A 16,667-nucleotide genomic window follows, 5' to 3' on the forward strand; every position below is an offset into this window, starting at 1 on the left:
GCATTTGTACTGTAGACTGAACCTTGTGCCTCACACATGCTAGACAAGAAAGCACTCAGCAGGTTAACTACAGCCTCAACCCTTCAAAACCATATTTTTTATTGCAGAGAAAAACCTGCTGCATTTCTTTATTCTCTAAAAACTTACAGCAATTTTATTCTGAATGCTATATAGCAAGAAAGCACAAAGCCATTGTAGATGTCTCTGTCCCATTTATCCCTTATCCTCACTTTAGTTATAGAAGAAAAATCCAATTAGTGACTACTGACCTACCACAAGTTTAAGAAAAAAGGGTTGATTCAAAAAAGTGAGTCAAAAGTACAGGTAGGCAAAGGAGTATTGTTACAAATAGCCCATGCACATCCCAAGTATAAATAGGATCATGAACAAGCCACAAAGGAGCCAGTGGTCACCAGAACTCAGGAAATGGGACTGAAGCACCAGTCAAGGCCGCTTTCATTAGAAGCACACTGACTTCCCCCACAGCAGTTGCTGGAAGGCCATTGTCTAGTCATATGGTGAGTGGGATGATTCAGGAGACCACGTGAGTCATTGTTGTACCAGCTCTCTTCTTTCCTTGAGTCAGAACCAATGGAAATTAGTAGTTAAGGTCTAAGGACAAATGAACACTGGCTGGAGCTATTGGTGAAATTTGTCTTTGGAGGGGTGTGGTTAGTTTCAGAAAGTTATTCCACAAGTATGGAATCAGTGGTAGATGTTCATAGAAGCAATTTTCTTAGGCAATAATAGCTATGTGAATATTGCTGACAATGAAAACAAGTTAGTCTTAGTTTAAAATGATTACCTGTGAATAAAAGCATCCATAGTTTGGAAATGTATTGAATCAGGCCCCATACATCAATCATAAATTGAAGAGAATGATGCTTACTACTATTTTTGTAATTTTCAATTATGGCTGAAGAAATAAGTAGGTAAATACATGTTGGTATATAATAAAAGACTTTCTTAACCTTGTGTATGAGAATACATCTATCAGCCATCTATCTATCTTCCACTAATCACCTATTATCTATCAAACATCTATTAATCTATCATCTGTCTATCACATATGTATCTATCTACTCATCTATCTACCTATTCATCTGTCTTCTATCAATGTATCACCTGTTTGTCTGTCTATCTATCTATCTATCTATCTATCTATCTATTCTTCTATAGCGATATATATTTACCAGAGTTAATTAACTATTGTTGTATTGAGTTTTCACTAGATAGTGGTTTGAAAACGGAAAGTTCCCCTTGTCGTTATCATGTCTATATTCTCAGTACTTCAGAAGCTGAAGCAGGATAATGAATGATCAAGATCAGCCTGGACAACATAGTGAAAGCCTGTCTCAAAAGAATTCCCTGTTATTTAAAAATACACCTCCCCCCTTTTGCTCATTTATTAGAGGCTACTTATCACTACACTGACCAGTATCAAAATCTCTAATCTATGGAGAGGAAGGAGTAAGTAATACAATATGAATGCCACTGTTACATTTGGTACAAAGGTCTTATGAGGTCTCATTAGTTTCACTTCTGCATTTAAAATTAAAATATAATTCTTTCTGGAGACAATATGAACTTATGGGATCTCTCTTGAGCTGACATTTACAAGTAGTTTGTAGATATATATATATAAAACAAAACAAAACAAAAACAAAAACCAGGCAATCTGTTTCCCAGTAGCAGTGCCAGTCAGCCCATGGTTCAAATTCATAAGACTGAGAACTAACCCAGTGTTATTCTGTCAGCTTCTCAAGTCTTTAATGAATGAATATTGCATACATCCAGGTTCTGAGATAATGCTGTATATGTGAGGAGCTTAAATTTAAACAGGGCATGAACTAGGTCACATTTTGATCACGAGATATTTTTTTGTTTGAGTCTTTTTTATCCACTTGTAAATATTTGATACCCAGCGATAAAGCTACTGTGTGTTGTGCTGTGTACCACAAAGAGTAAGGGACAGCTTGTACTTTCCATTGCTTAGAAGCAAATGCAGTGAAGTGGAGGCAGTACGATGGTTACATGAAGCGACTACACCGCCAGTGTCAGAGAGCTGTAACCTTACTGTCATGGGAGGTCAAAAGAGATCTCATCCAGCGTAGCAGGAAGGGAACACTTTAGGACAAGTGACTTAAAAATTTTTTTTATCAGCATCTAGTAATTAATCATAGCAGCAAATTATATTATAACATTTTAACACAGGTACATAACACATTTTGATCATGTTAACCCCAATACATTCTCTCTCCCCACTTCTATTTTCTCAACTATCTCCATTCTCATTTCCTGTGTGTGTGTGTGTGTGTGTGTGTGTGTGTGTGCGCGCGCACGTGTGTCCCAGTGAGATTTCAAAGGCATGAAAGAAGATTTGTTTGCAGGGGAAGGGCCACCTTGCCAATGGCTACACCTCTCCCAGCAATCATTAACTTCCTATAAATCCTGAGGTAGGACTGGGATCCCACACACCTCTCTTACTTATTCAGCAGGGAATGGACAGGCCCATTCTTATACAGAATGTGTACAGGTAATTATTGCTACTAAAAGTTCTAGAGAGCAAAAACCATGGCACACAATGACAGCACTCCACACAACTCCCTCCGGGTGTTAGGTTTTTTCTGTCCCCTCTTCTACTGTATTTCCTGATACTTTGAGAGAGTAACACAGATGTGGGATAGTGACTTTTAGGTTTGATTTTAACATGAAAGAAAAGTATTTTCAAAGGTAAGACCATAGGCTAATATACTTCAGTTCAGACATCTTCATTAGAAATTAATAGTACTAGGCTACTATAAATTACATTGCTTGAAGTTTTTCCCTGAATTTTTTCTTTTCCATTTTTTTCTTACATTATTTCTGAAATAAATTTGAAAACCCAAAGTCTGACTTGAGCAGAAGTTAACAGTGTGTGAAACTGGTGATAGATTTAAGTTTTCTGTCATTATTATCTCTGAATTTGTAGCAAATTTAGAGCCAAATAAGGGTCCTTTATGACCTTAGAGGTTTGTGAGGGAATGAGGACAAGCTACAGAGTTTAGTTTCATTCTGAATACGTTGAAATCATATTGGCGTGTGATTTTACTTCAAATCACTAATGGATGTGGTCTTATTCCAAGCAGGACGTCAGTATGGATTTTGAACTTGAAGAGCATTTTAACAAGATGGTTGTCACAGAGAACAATACTGCTGCCACTGGAAATGCTGCCTACCCTGTGTGGGATGAGTACAGGAGCGCAGAGAACAACACTGCTGCTGCTCGGAATGCTGCCTTTCCTGTCTGGGACGACTACAGGGGCAGTGTGGACGATGTACAATACTTCCTGATTGGGCTCTATACATTTGTCAGTCTTCTTGGCTTTATGGGAAATCTACTTATTTTAATGGCTGTTATGAAAAAGCGCAATCAGAAGACTACCGTGAACTTTCTCATAGGTAACCTGGCCTTGTCTGATATCTTGGTAGTGCTATTTTGCTCACCTTTCACACTGACCTCTGTCTTGTTGGATCAGTGGATGTTCGGCAAAGCCATGTGCCATATTATGCCTTTCCTTCAGTGTGTGTCAGTTCTGGTTTCAACTTTGATTTTAATATCAATTGCCATTGTCAGGTATCATATGATAAAGCACCCTATATCTAACAATTTAACAGCAAACCACGGCTACTTCCTGATAGCTACAGTCTGGACCCTGGGCTTTGCCATCTGTTCTCCTCTCCCAGTGTTCCACAGTCTTGTGGAACTTAAGGAAACCTTTGGCTCATCATTGCTGAGCAGCAAGTATTTGTGTGTTGAGTCATGGCCTTCTGATTCATACAGAATTGCTTTCACAATCTCTTTATTGTTAGTTCAGTATATTCTGCCTTTAGTTTGTTTAACGGTAAGTCACACTAGTGTCTGCAGGAGTATAAGCTGTGGGCTGTCCCACAAAGAAAACAGACTGGAAGAAAATGAGATGATCAACTTAACTCTTCATCCATCCAAAAAGAGTGGGAACCAGGCAAAGTCCCCCAGTAGGCAAAAGTGGACTTACTCATTCATCAGAAAGCACAGAAGAAGATACAGCAAAAAGACGGCATGTGTTTTACCCGCTCCAGCAGGCCCTTCTAAGGAGAACCATCCAGTTCCAGAAAACCTGGTCTCAATCCGAAGTCAGCTCTCTTCATCCAGTAAGGTTATCCCTGGGGTCCCTACCTGCTTCGAGGTAAAACCTGAAGAAAACTCAGATGCTCATGAGCTGAGAGTGAAGCGCTCCATCACTAGAATTAAAAAGCGATCTCGAAGTGTCTTCTACAGACTGACTGTACTCATACTAGTGTTTGCTGTTAGTTGGATGCCACTGCACCTTTTCCACGTGGTGACTGACTTCAATGACAATCTTATCTCCAATAGACATTTCAAGCTGGTTTACTGCATTTGTCACCTGTTAGGCATGATGTCCTGCTGTCTTAATCCAATCCTATATGGATTTCTTAATAATGGGATCAAAGCAGATTTGAGAGCGCTTATACACTGCCTACACATGTCATGACTCTCACTGTTTAGCAAGGGAAGAAAAGTTGAGATTGTCTAAAATACATCTGTGCTGATGATGTGCGCATACATTTAATTCACATAAAAGTGTTCTGAATCTTAATGCCAGTTCATAACGTATGTATGATAATTTTAATGTTACAATGTGGTTAACTCAGTTCAGGGTCAATGTCAATTTAATTTGTAACATCATGTTTTAGAGTAGTGACATTGTCTTCCATTTCATATCATCACTGATAAGTGGGTAGTACTTTTTGTTTGATGTCAAAGTTATAGTAAACTAAATGGATATTTTGCACAAAATTGGAAGAAGCAAAAAGGTTCTTAGGAGAAAATATTTAATGACAGGTTTAAGAAATTTCTATTATCTAGATACCCTCATTTCAATTTCACAGACTTCTTAGTAATTTTTTGCAAAATACAAAAATATTTAATATGCTCCCAAAGTCTGAACTCTGTTACAGATGTATGAAGTGATATTTTGTTTGTGATCTAACAAATAAAGCTTGGCTGAAGTTCAGAGTGTGGAGCTATCCACAGTAGATAGCCATAGATGCCAGGCAGTGGTGGCACACACCTTTAATCCCAGCACTAGGGAGGTAGAGGCAGGCGGATCTCTATGAGTTCAAGGCCATCCTGGGCTACATGAGATTGATTCAGTCTAAAACCATAAACAAAGTCAGACAGTGGTGGCTCAGACCTTTGATCCCAGTACTTAGGGGTCATACACTTTAATCTCAGTACTAGGGAGAAGGAGACAGGAGTGATATGGCTTGGTGATATGGTTTGGCAGAGAGATGAATAAAATGGAAGGAGACAGGAGCTCATTGCATTCAGTCCGAGGATTCCTAGAGACAGGATCTGGGGATTCAGTAGAGGTAAGAGGTCTCACTTGTGGCTAGCTCCTTTACTCCTCTGACCTTTCAGTATATACCCCAATATCTAAACCTGGGTTTTTATTATTAAGACTTATTAGAATTTGTGTTACAGATGTATGATTAAATCACAATTACAAGTTTACAAGAAAATGATTCTCTCCTATTATTGAAGATTGGTAAAATTGTCATTTAACTTATCAAGTACAAATAGGTTTTAAATCTTGTTTAGATTTATATCACATTAAAACTGTCAAATAAAGGTGGTTTTTTTTATATACAGCTTTTCTGTTCTAAAACATGAAGTCTAAATGTTGTCTGTATTTACAACTATTAAATAACTTATATTAAATAACTATCTTAAAGGTCCACAGATGCTATGACTAGTTAGTTGTTTGTTAATATAAAATAAAAGTAAATAACAGATTTCATGTTATTTCTATGTCCTGTGCATGTTAGGTATCATGTTGTCTTGCTAAAGCGAAGGTGACCTTCACGTCTATTTGACATTTTTCTTCATTCGAGTCCATTTGTTGCTGCTGTTGTTTGTTTGCAGAACTGGAGAGGAACTGAAGGCCTTCTGCATGCTAGCAAGTACTCTGTTACTGTCTCTGGCCCATAGCAAGGGCTAAGCCCCTATAAAAATAATGGATTGTCTGCACATATAAGCCGGATGCATAAACAGTATTGATGTCTTTAGTACTTATAATTGATTTAAGCAATCCCATGCATTGATTCCTGTTAACCACAAGGGGAAACAATAAAACAAGCAACCCACTTCTAAAAAACACTCTTTAGGTTTGTAAGTCATAGATAATTCCTGTGTTTACTCAACTAAAAGCCCCGCATATTTACAAGAGGTTTCTGTCTGTGCTGTTCTTTATTCTTCAATGAGGCCTATGCACAGGAGAAACTTCTGTGCTTTGCTGTGGTGTAGAAGCTGGTACTGGGTCCCAAGGTGGTCTCTGATGTCTCCTGTTGCGCTATAGCTGAGGTTCCTGTATCACACCAACTTTTTCTTTTGCTATGCAATGTGTTATCCCTTTGAAGTCAGAGCCATATAGTCAGACCCAGAATCCATCTCTGTAGCCAGGGGATAACTAGCAGCATGACTTCCTCAGGCCTTATGTCTGCTGTACCACCTTCAGTATCTAACCCATGTCTACACATGAGCATTCTGCTTGCTTCTTCCTTTGTACACTTTCAAAGATGACCACAGCTACATGCCCCATACATTGTCTGGTTCCTGCAACCCATCTGAAGTTACATTAATGTCTTCCCCCATGTGTTTGCCTCACTACTGAAAAGGGTAGAAACCTAAGTAGGTTTGACTTCCCTACTCCTCCTCATTTTTAATACTATGTGCTTCTGCTTCTTTTTTCTTGATAAGACATCTCTCATTATAGCTCTCTACTTTTCTGTACCATGTGTGCTTACACTAAAGCAATGTTTAGAGACACCAGGTTTGTCTTTGGAAGCCAGGTTTTTCATTGGGAAAACTATCCTGCAGTATTTGGGTCAAACTAATGTCTCACTGTGGATGAAGATGAGTCTTAGCAAGAGAATGAGCCTTTATTTAAAGCAGTAAGCATTCTCACTTTCTCCAACAAAGTTAAACACTTGCTGTCAAGTGAAATGGAAAGCAATACAAATAAGGGACAAAGAGAAATCCATGGGACATAACATATTCTATTCCCTTAGATAACCTATCAGCAGAAAACATACAGCAAGCACTAAACATCTCAGAATTTATAGTTGTTGATTAATGAATTTAGTTAGACTAAGTAAACCAATTTGAGGCTGGTAAACTATTGAACTCAAAGGAAGCAATTTATCTGACCTAGCAAGGACTAAATGTTTTTAATAATTGAAAGTTAAGAAGTTTCAATGGGTTGTTGGCTAGAAGCCACTGAAGCTGGGACTCATGATCTTAGAAAGTTGTCATGAGTGATAATTTCTTCCGTGAAGCCTTGCTTAGTTGGGTTCAACTATCATTATTCAGTCATTGCTCAAGGTCTGATTGCATTACTGTGTTCCAATTCTCTCCTGGGATCTGGCATCATTACTGGTTCAATAGCATCCTCTTAAAACCATGACTGGGGGAAGTGGATGGAGAAGAAATTATAAAAAGTCAACCCCATTACTTTTAAACAATTATTTAAAAATATTTAACCCAGGAAGTAGGTTCAATTGAGGTTTTTTGTGGTTGTTTAGATTGCCCTTGCTATCTGTTACCCATTACAGTGGGTGACAAAATGCTACATGGAAGAGGATAAAAGCTAAAGAGAGTTCAAAGAGCAACTGACATGACCAAGTCACGAAGAACTCCATGTTATGATTATTCTAGTAAGTACATGACGATTGAATACCTTCAGATATAGCTTCAATGAGTCCTCTCCCACTCACAGGGAAACTTAGTGTATTAAGTTGTGACACATTAAGAGATAGTAGGTGAGGGGAACTCTTCCTTATTTCTGGCAATGGATTAGTTACTCTGAGTGAGTTGTAATCCACGGGAGTTTGGCTTCCTTGGTTCAGCTGTCTCACTTTCATGAGATTCCTTACCATCTAACACCTTCTATCACGTGGAATAGCAGCATGAACACTTTTGCAGGGTGACAGCACTTTGGTATTGTACTTCTAACCCGTATGACTGTAAGCAGTATGCTTCTTTATACTTATTTGAGTTTGATAGTGACAGAAGCTAGATGAAAACATAGAGTGTTGACAGGCCTCTCCTGAGTGCTTGGGATGTGTAACCGTGGAACCAAGTAGTTATGTAATCAGCCCTTGAACAATGGAGATATGACTGAGCAAGAACTGTTAACTCACAAAGTAGGTCTCCACAGAAGTGTTTGTCACTTGTAATACTTCTCTAAAATTGGGAATCCAAATCTTAATGGCTTCTCTCCAAGAATAATAGGAAGAGACACAGAAAACTCCTGCATTTGGTATTTTCCTTCTGAGATGTTGAAATCCAGTGACAAGAAGTATAAAAACAATAAATATTCTCTCTCTCTCATTCTTTTCTCTTGCTCATTCTCTCTCTCATTCTCTTCTCTTCTGCTCCCAGTTGGCCATTAGCTACCCACCTTCTTTTCCCTACACCAACAAACTCCACGTGGACGCATTGAAAAACAAAACAATAAATACTAACATACAAAAATTAGAGGGAAGATACAGTCCATAGACATGCGCATTATTTTGTAAGGCTGCCACACAAAGTGCCACAAACTGGGTGACATAAAAGAATAGAAATGTATTAACACACAGGTAAACAAACTACAGGTTTCCATTCAATGTGCCCACAGGATTCATACTTCTAGCTTTTATGGGAGTCCTTCTAGCTACTGTGAGTAGCTGGCAATCTCTGGTGCTACTTATGTCTACATAGTTCCAGTCTCTTCTCCTTTTGTCACTCATATACAAAATGTAATTCTTTTAAGGGCAGGATCCCTATTTGGGTTGCCACTCTCTACTGTAGTACAATTTTAATTATCTAACTGTATTAGCTAATTCTGCCTAAAATGTCTACATTTCCAAATAAGGTTATATTTTAAGACATAATGGAACCCTCAGCAGCATTTTCAGTAACTATTAGTAGTGATGTGAGCCTTAGAACCATATGGACTAGGATCAGAAAGGGAAAACCTGTGGTGAGAGGAGACTAAGATGGGGATTCATGTGGGACAGTTCCAAAGTGTTCATTGAGGATAAAAAAGAAATCAGGGAAATGGGAAAAACTTGAAAAAAGTGAGGGTGGCTCTAGCATGGAAAATAGAACTTGAGGGGGAAAGCATAGCTAACAAGAAGTTCTGCAAAAGAAACAAAAAGATCATTACCAAGGGAAATGAGATCACTAGCAATCCTTCAGGTACTTAAGGCCACGAGAGGATGTTCACCTTGCCAACATCTTTTTGAGCAGAGAAGGAACTTCTGACCTGCACTAAAAGGGTCATTCTTGATGTGAAAGTAGAGTGGAGGTTCTAAATGGTTGATATGTTGGTTCTGCTACATCTCTTATATCTATTAGGCCAGATACACGGACAAAAGTTACTTTTTCTTTAATCTCTTATTTGTTCGGCCAGTGAGAGAGTATGTCCAGTGGACACTATTTTTGCAGCAACAGCAGAGTTAGGAGTTCCTTTCTGTGCAGTAAAATCCTAACATGAGGGATTTGAAGGAATGAGAGTCCCTTCCTCATGGGGTTTAGATCTTCCTTTGTCTTGGGAGACATGTTTAGGAGTTGGGTGTCAAGAGTGAGGCGATTATGTGCGGGGCTCAGATCAGCTGGGCAGTGATCTTGTTCTCCAAGTGATTTGTACAGAAGTCTGGCTAATGCTATGACAGAGTCCAGTGGAAACTAGATACATTCTCAAGGGAGCTAAAGGGCCAGCACTCTTTACTAGATGTTTCAGAAGCCAGCCCACATAGACTCTGTGTCATTCATTCTCAAAGCCACAGAAGTGTTTTGAGAACAGTAAGAATAGACTGTTGATATATTATAAATGTTCTCATGTTTCACACATGAAAATTCTTCTTGTTTCTAGTATTCTGTCTTAAATCCAGGCCTCAGTCTTCAGACTGGCCAGTATTGATCTGATCTGACTTAAGTTATTACCTAACTTAATAGGCATTTTATGCATTTTGCTGCAGAAATATTATTGTTTAAATATAGAATGCTATTCTAAATGACACTAGGGTAATAAAATATACCTATATAATTTTTAACAGAAAAATTGTTATATTTTCCTTAATGCTTATATCTCCAAGGTTTATGGTAAAAGCTTACAAAAACTATCTGTATACCTACTACTTTCTTATCCCCATCACTCATACTTTGGTAGATAATTTCTTTGTGTACTGAAAACACTTTGAAGCTGGTGAGATGGCTCAGCAGGTGCAGGTGCCTGCCCCCTGCTGGGCAACTTGAATCCCTGGAACCCACAAGGTAGAAGGTGAGAACTGACTCCTGCAAGTTGTTCTCTGACCTCCACATCTTTTCTGTGGCATGTGGAGCACCCCACCCACACATATTCTCCTTAACTCTTATGTATGTATGCATGCATGTTTGTATTTAAAAGGAGTCATATTGATCACATGATTTTTAATTTCCTAGTTCTCTCATGTGTTTTCAAAGATGCTAATTTAGGCACACTTCTTACATTTAAATTCCCCAGTCCTTGAGAAAAGACCCTTAGGGAGGTCATCAGTAGTTTTTTCATTTTAGTCATCACTCTTTGATGGGTCTTGAGTACCTGGACATCATGTGACAAGGCCTGTAATGGATTCTATGGTCTCTAAAGGGGACACTGCCTCTGGAAAGAGTCATCACTGTCATCCACACAAGGACAGAAGTGCAAACTGAGCAGTGTTTGTGAGCAGACCTCTGTCCATTCTTTTTTATTAATACATGCATAATCTCTAGTTTCCATTATCACAAAGTACTAGAACAAAGATTAAACACAAAAAGCATTGTCCTAGTGACACATGACAAAATGCAAAGGGCTTTTTATCCCCATCATAGTTGTCACTAATGACCATGGATTCTCTTTTTAATATCTTCTTGAAATTGTAATATAATTACATTATTTCCTCTTTTCTTTCTTCTGTCCAGCCCTTCATGTATTCTTTTCCCTTTCTCTTTCTGCAATTCATGGCTTCTTTTTAATTATTTCATACACAACTGCACACACACACACATCCATATACACATATTTCTAAATATATAAACACAATCTGCTCAGTACACTCTTAGCTTACTCACTGAAAGAATGTGACAAAAACTTACCTCATTTGCATCCATATATTCAAGAATAGTGCTGACTACTATGAAATTATGCACTATCTTGGGCAAGTGTTTTCTTAGGTAGTTATAGAAGTATTTTAGGGTCATTAAAATAATTTTTAAGAAACACAAATTAGTTCTGTTTAAGTGATTATTAAAATGATTTTTTTTAGTTTTTAATCTCTTCTTTTATCAGAGCTGTTTTCTGAGTTCACACTGGCACATTTTGCCAAAGATCATATAGTTAAAATAATCTAAAAAAATGTGTTAGCAAGTCAGCAATGCTGTTAATAAACCCTTTAGCAGAACACTATAACCCACAGTGATACTTATGATCATTGTGCACGTGCAGAATATGGGCCACTGTACATTTCTAAGCCTGCAGAGATGGCTCATTAGTTAACATCATGCTGTTCTTACAGAGGACAAAGGTTGGTTCTTAGCACCCAAGACAAGTGGCTTATAAATACATGTAACTCTAGCTGTAGTCAAACAAACAAAAAAATCTAAATAAAAATATATCTTAAAAAGGACATGGGCTAAGTCACAAATTAATGAAGAGAGTAAGTATGGTAGATATAAATATGAAACTGCTTATTCACCAGCTTTAATGAAACAAATTATTTAAGTAAATATTTGCATAAGGGAGTAGAGGGGAGGAGATAGGAACATGAGGTATCAGGATGACTGAGTTGGGGGAAGGACAGAGAGGGCAAGCAATGAAAGAGATATCTTGATAAAGGGAGCCATTATGGGGTTAGGGAGAAACCTGGTACCAGAGAAACTGACATGAATCCACAAGATGATCCTAGATAAGACTCCTAGCAATAGTGGAGAGGGTACCTGAATTGGCCTTCTCCTGTAATCAGATTGGTGACTACCCTAATTGTTATCATAGAACCTACATTCAGTAACTGATAGAAGAAGATGTAGAGATCCACAGCCAAGCACTAGGCCAAGCTCTGGGAGTACAGTTGAAGAGAGGGAGGAGGAATTAAATGAGCAAGTGGGTCAAGATTATGACAGAGAAACCCACAAAGACAGCTGACTCCAGTCATGGATTCTAGATCGACAGCTAGGGAGCCTGCATGGGACATTCTAGACCCTCTACATGTGACAGTTGTATAGCTTGGTCTATTTGTGGGACCCCTAGCAGTAGGATCAGGATCTGTCCCCTGGTCCATGAGCTGGATTTTTGGAACCTATTCCCTATGGTAGGATGCCTTGCTCAGCCTTCATGCAGGGAGGAGTTTGGTCCTCTCAACTTCTTGATGCACTATGCTTTGTTGACTCCCATAGGAGGCCTTACCCATTCTAAGGAGTGGATATTGGGAGAAAGGGTAGGAAGAAGGGTAGGGGAGAGAAGGAGAGGAGGGAGGGGAAACTATAGTTGGCACATAGGAAAAAAGATCTTTGTGTATCATGCTAGGATATCTCTCTTTGTAAAAAACAGTTTTAAGTTGATTTTTATATTTATTTATTTATATGTGTGTGGGCACTAATGTGCAGAAACACACATGTGGAGGTCAGAGGGCAACTTATTGAAGTCAATCTTCCTTTACTGTGAGGGTTCCAGGCTTGGTGGTAAGCACCTACCTTTACCTGCTGAGCCAGCTCACCACCTCCCGATAAAATATTGTTTAATTTAGTAACTGGACCATTTTGCTGTTTGATAATTGATCATATAAATTCAAAATAAAGTTTCCAGACAGGTGTCCTATAAATGAAAGCCTAAACTTCTAGTGTATTTAGGTACTTAAAACAAAACACAAAAATATTTTTTAAGGCTTGAATTTATGAAGTGCAGGATTAAAAGGCTTCAAAAGTTAGCTCGTGGAGACAGGTTTATAGAATCATTTTAGCATATTATTTAGCTCATAAATACTTCCTAACCTCTAAATATTCAATAAGATAGATCATTTTAGCTACTGACATATAGTATATTTTCCATTATATTTCCAAATATTTTAATAGCTGTAGCAATTTATTACTTCGCTAAAAGAATTCCTGGAGTAGTCGAGGGAGACAGAGTGAGATAACACAAAGGATGTGGCTAGGTGACTTAGTCATGCTCCTTGGAGAAACATTATAATTTGCCATTCTGTTTTTTTTGTTTGTTTGTTTGATTGTTTTTGTTGTTTCTTGGTATAGCTTTGTCTATCCTGGAACTTACTTTGTAGACCAGGCTGGCCTTGAACTCAAAGAACTCCACCTCGCTCTGCTAGGACGAAAATCTGTGCCACCACTGCCAGGCCCACATAGGTTCTTAATTACAAGGACATGCTTACTAACCTGAGCACATCAGACAATGGAATGGTATGGAATGACAAAATGAGACCCTCCCACAGCCCCTCTCAACACACACTCCACTCTCACATTACGGAAATGTAGAATTCTGGGTGGTCAGAGTAAGATGCTGGTATTTTCACTTTATAATTTTCAGGTTTCTACAGAAACCTGGAGTGCCTCCAAAGGATTCCTTTCATTCTCAGCAAGCTCATCTTACTCGTACTCCAGCAGTCAGCTTCAGAGTCATTTTATAAGAGCAGCTCTTTTGAGACGTAAGTAATGTAGCACACAATTCATCTTTTTAAGTGTACAATTTAGTGGGCTTTGGTATAGTCACAAAATTATGCTACAGACCTCTCTCCAATGTTAGAACATTTTGTCACCTCCAAAGCCACAGAATTCATTCTGTCATTTCTTACTTCTGTCTTCTGTATAAACGGAGCCCTTTGTAACTGGCTTCATTGGATGGTATAGCATGTTCAAGGCTCATCACTGCGGCAACAGTCACTCCTTTTCTCGTTGTCAATTTTATTGGCATCACCTGTTGATTAGTTATGTTGCTAGAATGATAGAATGATGTGGTTTCACTTGCAGTTTTGATTTGCACTCTTGCTAACCAATGGTGTTGGGCACTTTGCGAATGGTCATTGGATACCTATGTATCCTCTTCAACAGTATTCAGATTGTCAGTCATTGGCTGTGTAGCCTTGGGGGGGGCCTTGGATCCATAGAAAGATCCATCTGCCTGTCTTCTGAGATTAAGGGTGTGTGCCACGTCCCAGCTCTATGGCTAGCTAGTATTGATGCTAGGATTAAAGGTGTGTATCACCATTGCCTGACATCTATAGCTTGTGGCTGGCTTTGCATCCTGAACCCTCAAGTAAGCTTTATTAAATCATAAATAATATATCACCATATGGGGACAAAAGGTTTCCTGGAAATGTTTCAGGGTGTATACTCATCAGATTCATTCCTCATGTTATTGTCTCAAAACTTTTCTGCTTTCAAGTTCAGACATATAGAGCTTGTGTTTGCTACTTAAAATGATAATATTATGATATTTTAAAACAAATAAACAACAACTACACACACACACACACACACACACACACACACACACACACACACACTACTAGTACTAGGTTAGAAGATATCCTTAAACCCAGCAAGATGGATAATTGGTATTCTGTAATGCTGAAGTTCCTATACTTCCTTCTGTGTGGCATCTTCAACCTGCTGGTAATTATATCGTCTCCAGTCTAGTCAGCCTCTGCTTCTCCTTCCCCTGGTGTGAGACCTCCATTTCCTGAGTAGAAGGACACACACATCAGTGACTTTTACCTACTAGGATCCTTGAGTTATTTTCCTTAGAAACAGCCATCTTTAGTATCTGAGTGAAGCACAAAAGACTTCTTCCTCTGTCATGCTGTGAAGCTAAATGTAGTCCTCATTACCAGGAAGTTAGAAAAGGACTTACTCTTAACCATGACTAAAAGTGAGCTGGCCCTTCGGAGAAATAACACATCCTAAAGAACACAGGTAGGAACCGGGAAGTTGAAAATGTGGCTTGTTTTTCTGAAATTATATAACAGTCCAAATAACCTGATTTAAACCCACTACATAGTGACAAATAATGCCATTTTATTATTAGTGACCAAGAGCAATCAGAAATATGAAGAACAGGATAAAGACTAAAATAGGTATTGTAGTTAGCCCCAATAGCTAATTGTTGCAACAACATAATGGAGTCTTATTCTGAGCTCAGAGGTGGGAAAGCTTAGGCTAGTAAGACTAAATTATTTACAGAGGTCAACATCTGGAGAATGGCAGAGTTAGCATTCAAGAGTCAATGTGGAAGTTCAAAGTCACAGCTTTCTTAATTATACCATTCTACCATATGTATATTTTTCTTTTGCTTCATCCACCACCCCCAGACCTAAGTTATCTCCTTATTCTAAATAGAATAAGTGGCTTTAATATGTCCCTGCCTCTAACTCAGGTTTAATTAAATTCCGTAAAGACAACAGGTAGCCTTAATTTATACAGAAATAATGGGGCTGGTGATGAGATGTCCTTCTGTGTATATGTTTGCTTATCGGTTGATGAATAAAGTACTGTTTGGCTAGTGACTAGGCAGGAGGGATAGGAGGAGCTACCAGAGGAGGGCAATTCTGGGAACTGTAGGCAGATAGGAGTTGCAATGTGAGCCCAGGAAGAGAGGACGCAAGTCAGGCATTCTCCGGCAAGCCAAGACCATGTAGAAATATATAGAATAGTAGTTATAGGTTAATAATTAAGACAAAAATATCAAATAAGAAACTCAAGCCACTGGCCAACAGTTTCATAATTAATACAAGTCTTTGTGTGTTTATTTGGGGCTGACACGTGGGACCAGGTTAGTGGGAAAGAGTGCTTGTTACAGGCAGGGAAGCATGCTTGTTATAGGCAAGTGGTAAAACTCCTAAGGTTGGCTATCCCTGAAGTTACATGTCTGAGGCCCTGGAGTCAGTCCCTAGCACTAGAAAAGAGAAGAAAGGCAAAGAAAAGCAGCACTAATGTCGATAGTGTGTCCTGAAGAAATAACTCTCTTCTGTCTTCTGTCTTCTGTCTTCTTTTGTACCGTCTTATCCAATCTTCTGTCCTCATAATACTCCACAATGATCTCATCGGGAGAGTCCCTTTCATTCATTCATATATATATATATATATATATATATATATATATATATATATATATATATTACATATCTATCCCAGTTCCCTCTCCCTCCCTCCCTCCCATGTCCCCCAACCCATTCCATCCCATACCCCACCCCCCCCACTCTACAGGGAGGGTGATGGATTCCAGGAGACATCATCAAAATCTGTCAAGTCATTTGGAATAGGGACTAGGTCCTACCTCCTGCCTCTAGGCTAAGGGAGTATCCCTCCATAGGGAATGTGCTCCCAAAGACCTTTCGTGCACCAGGGATACATCCTGGTTCCACTGTCGAGGTCCCTTAGACTGCCCAGGCCTTCTAACTGAGACCCACATTCAGGGGGTCTGAGTCAGTCCTATGCTGGTTTCCTAGCTATTAGTTTGGGGGTCCATGAGCTCCCCCTTGTTCAGGTGCAGTGAGTGGAGAGGAAGATAGGACAGTCCTTTTCTTTGCCATCTTCTGCTTTAGGTTTTTGGATT

The 16,667-nt window shown here is 38.9% G+C and overlaps 1 protein-coding gene across 1 annotated transcript; it reads left to right on the top strand.

Annotated features, from left to right (window-relative positions):
* The first annotated feature begins 3,131 nt into the window (after window positions 1-3,131).
* Window positions 3,132-4,614, top strand: Npy5r (neuropeptide Y receptor Y5). Its single transcript, XM_051181936.1, has one exon. The coding sequence runs from the start codon at window positions 3,138-3,140 to the stop codon at window positions 4,533-4,535; it is 1,398 nt and encodes a 465-aa protein (XP_051037893.1). The 5' UTR covers window positions 3,132-3,137; the 3' UTR covers window positions 4,536-4,614.
* Window positions 4,615-16,667: the final 12,053 nt, after the last annotated feature.

This window comes from Phodopus roborovskii, unplaced genomic scaffold, assembly GCF_943737965.1.
Source record: "Phodopus roborovskii unplaced genomic scaffold, PHOROB, whole genome shotgun sequence".
Lineage (NCBI taxonomy): Eukaryota > Metazoa > Chordata > Mammalia > Rodentia > Cricetidae > Phodopus > Phodopus roborovskii.

Coding starts and splice junctions, on each gene's coding strand:
- Npy5r (XM_051181936.1), top strand. CDS start 3,138: ATGGATTTTGAACTTGAAGAGCATTTTAACAAGATGGTTGTCACAGAG.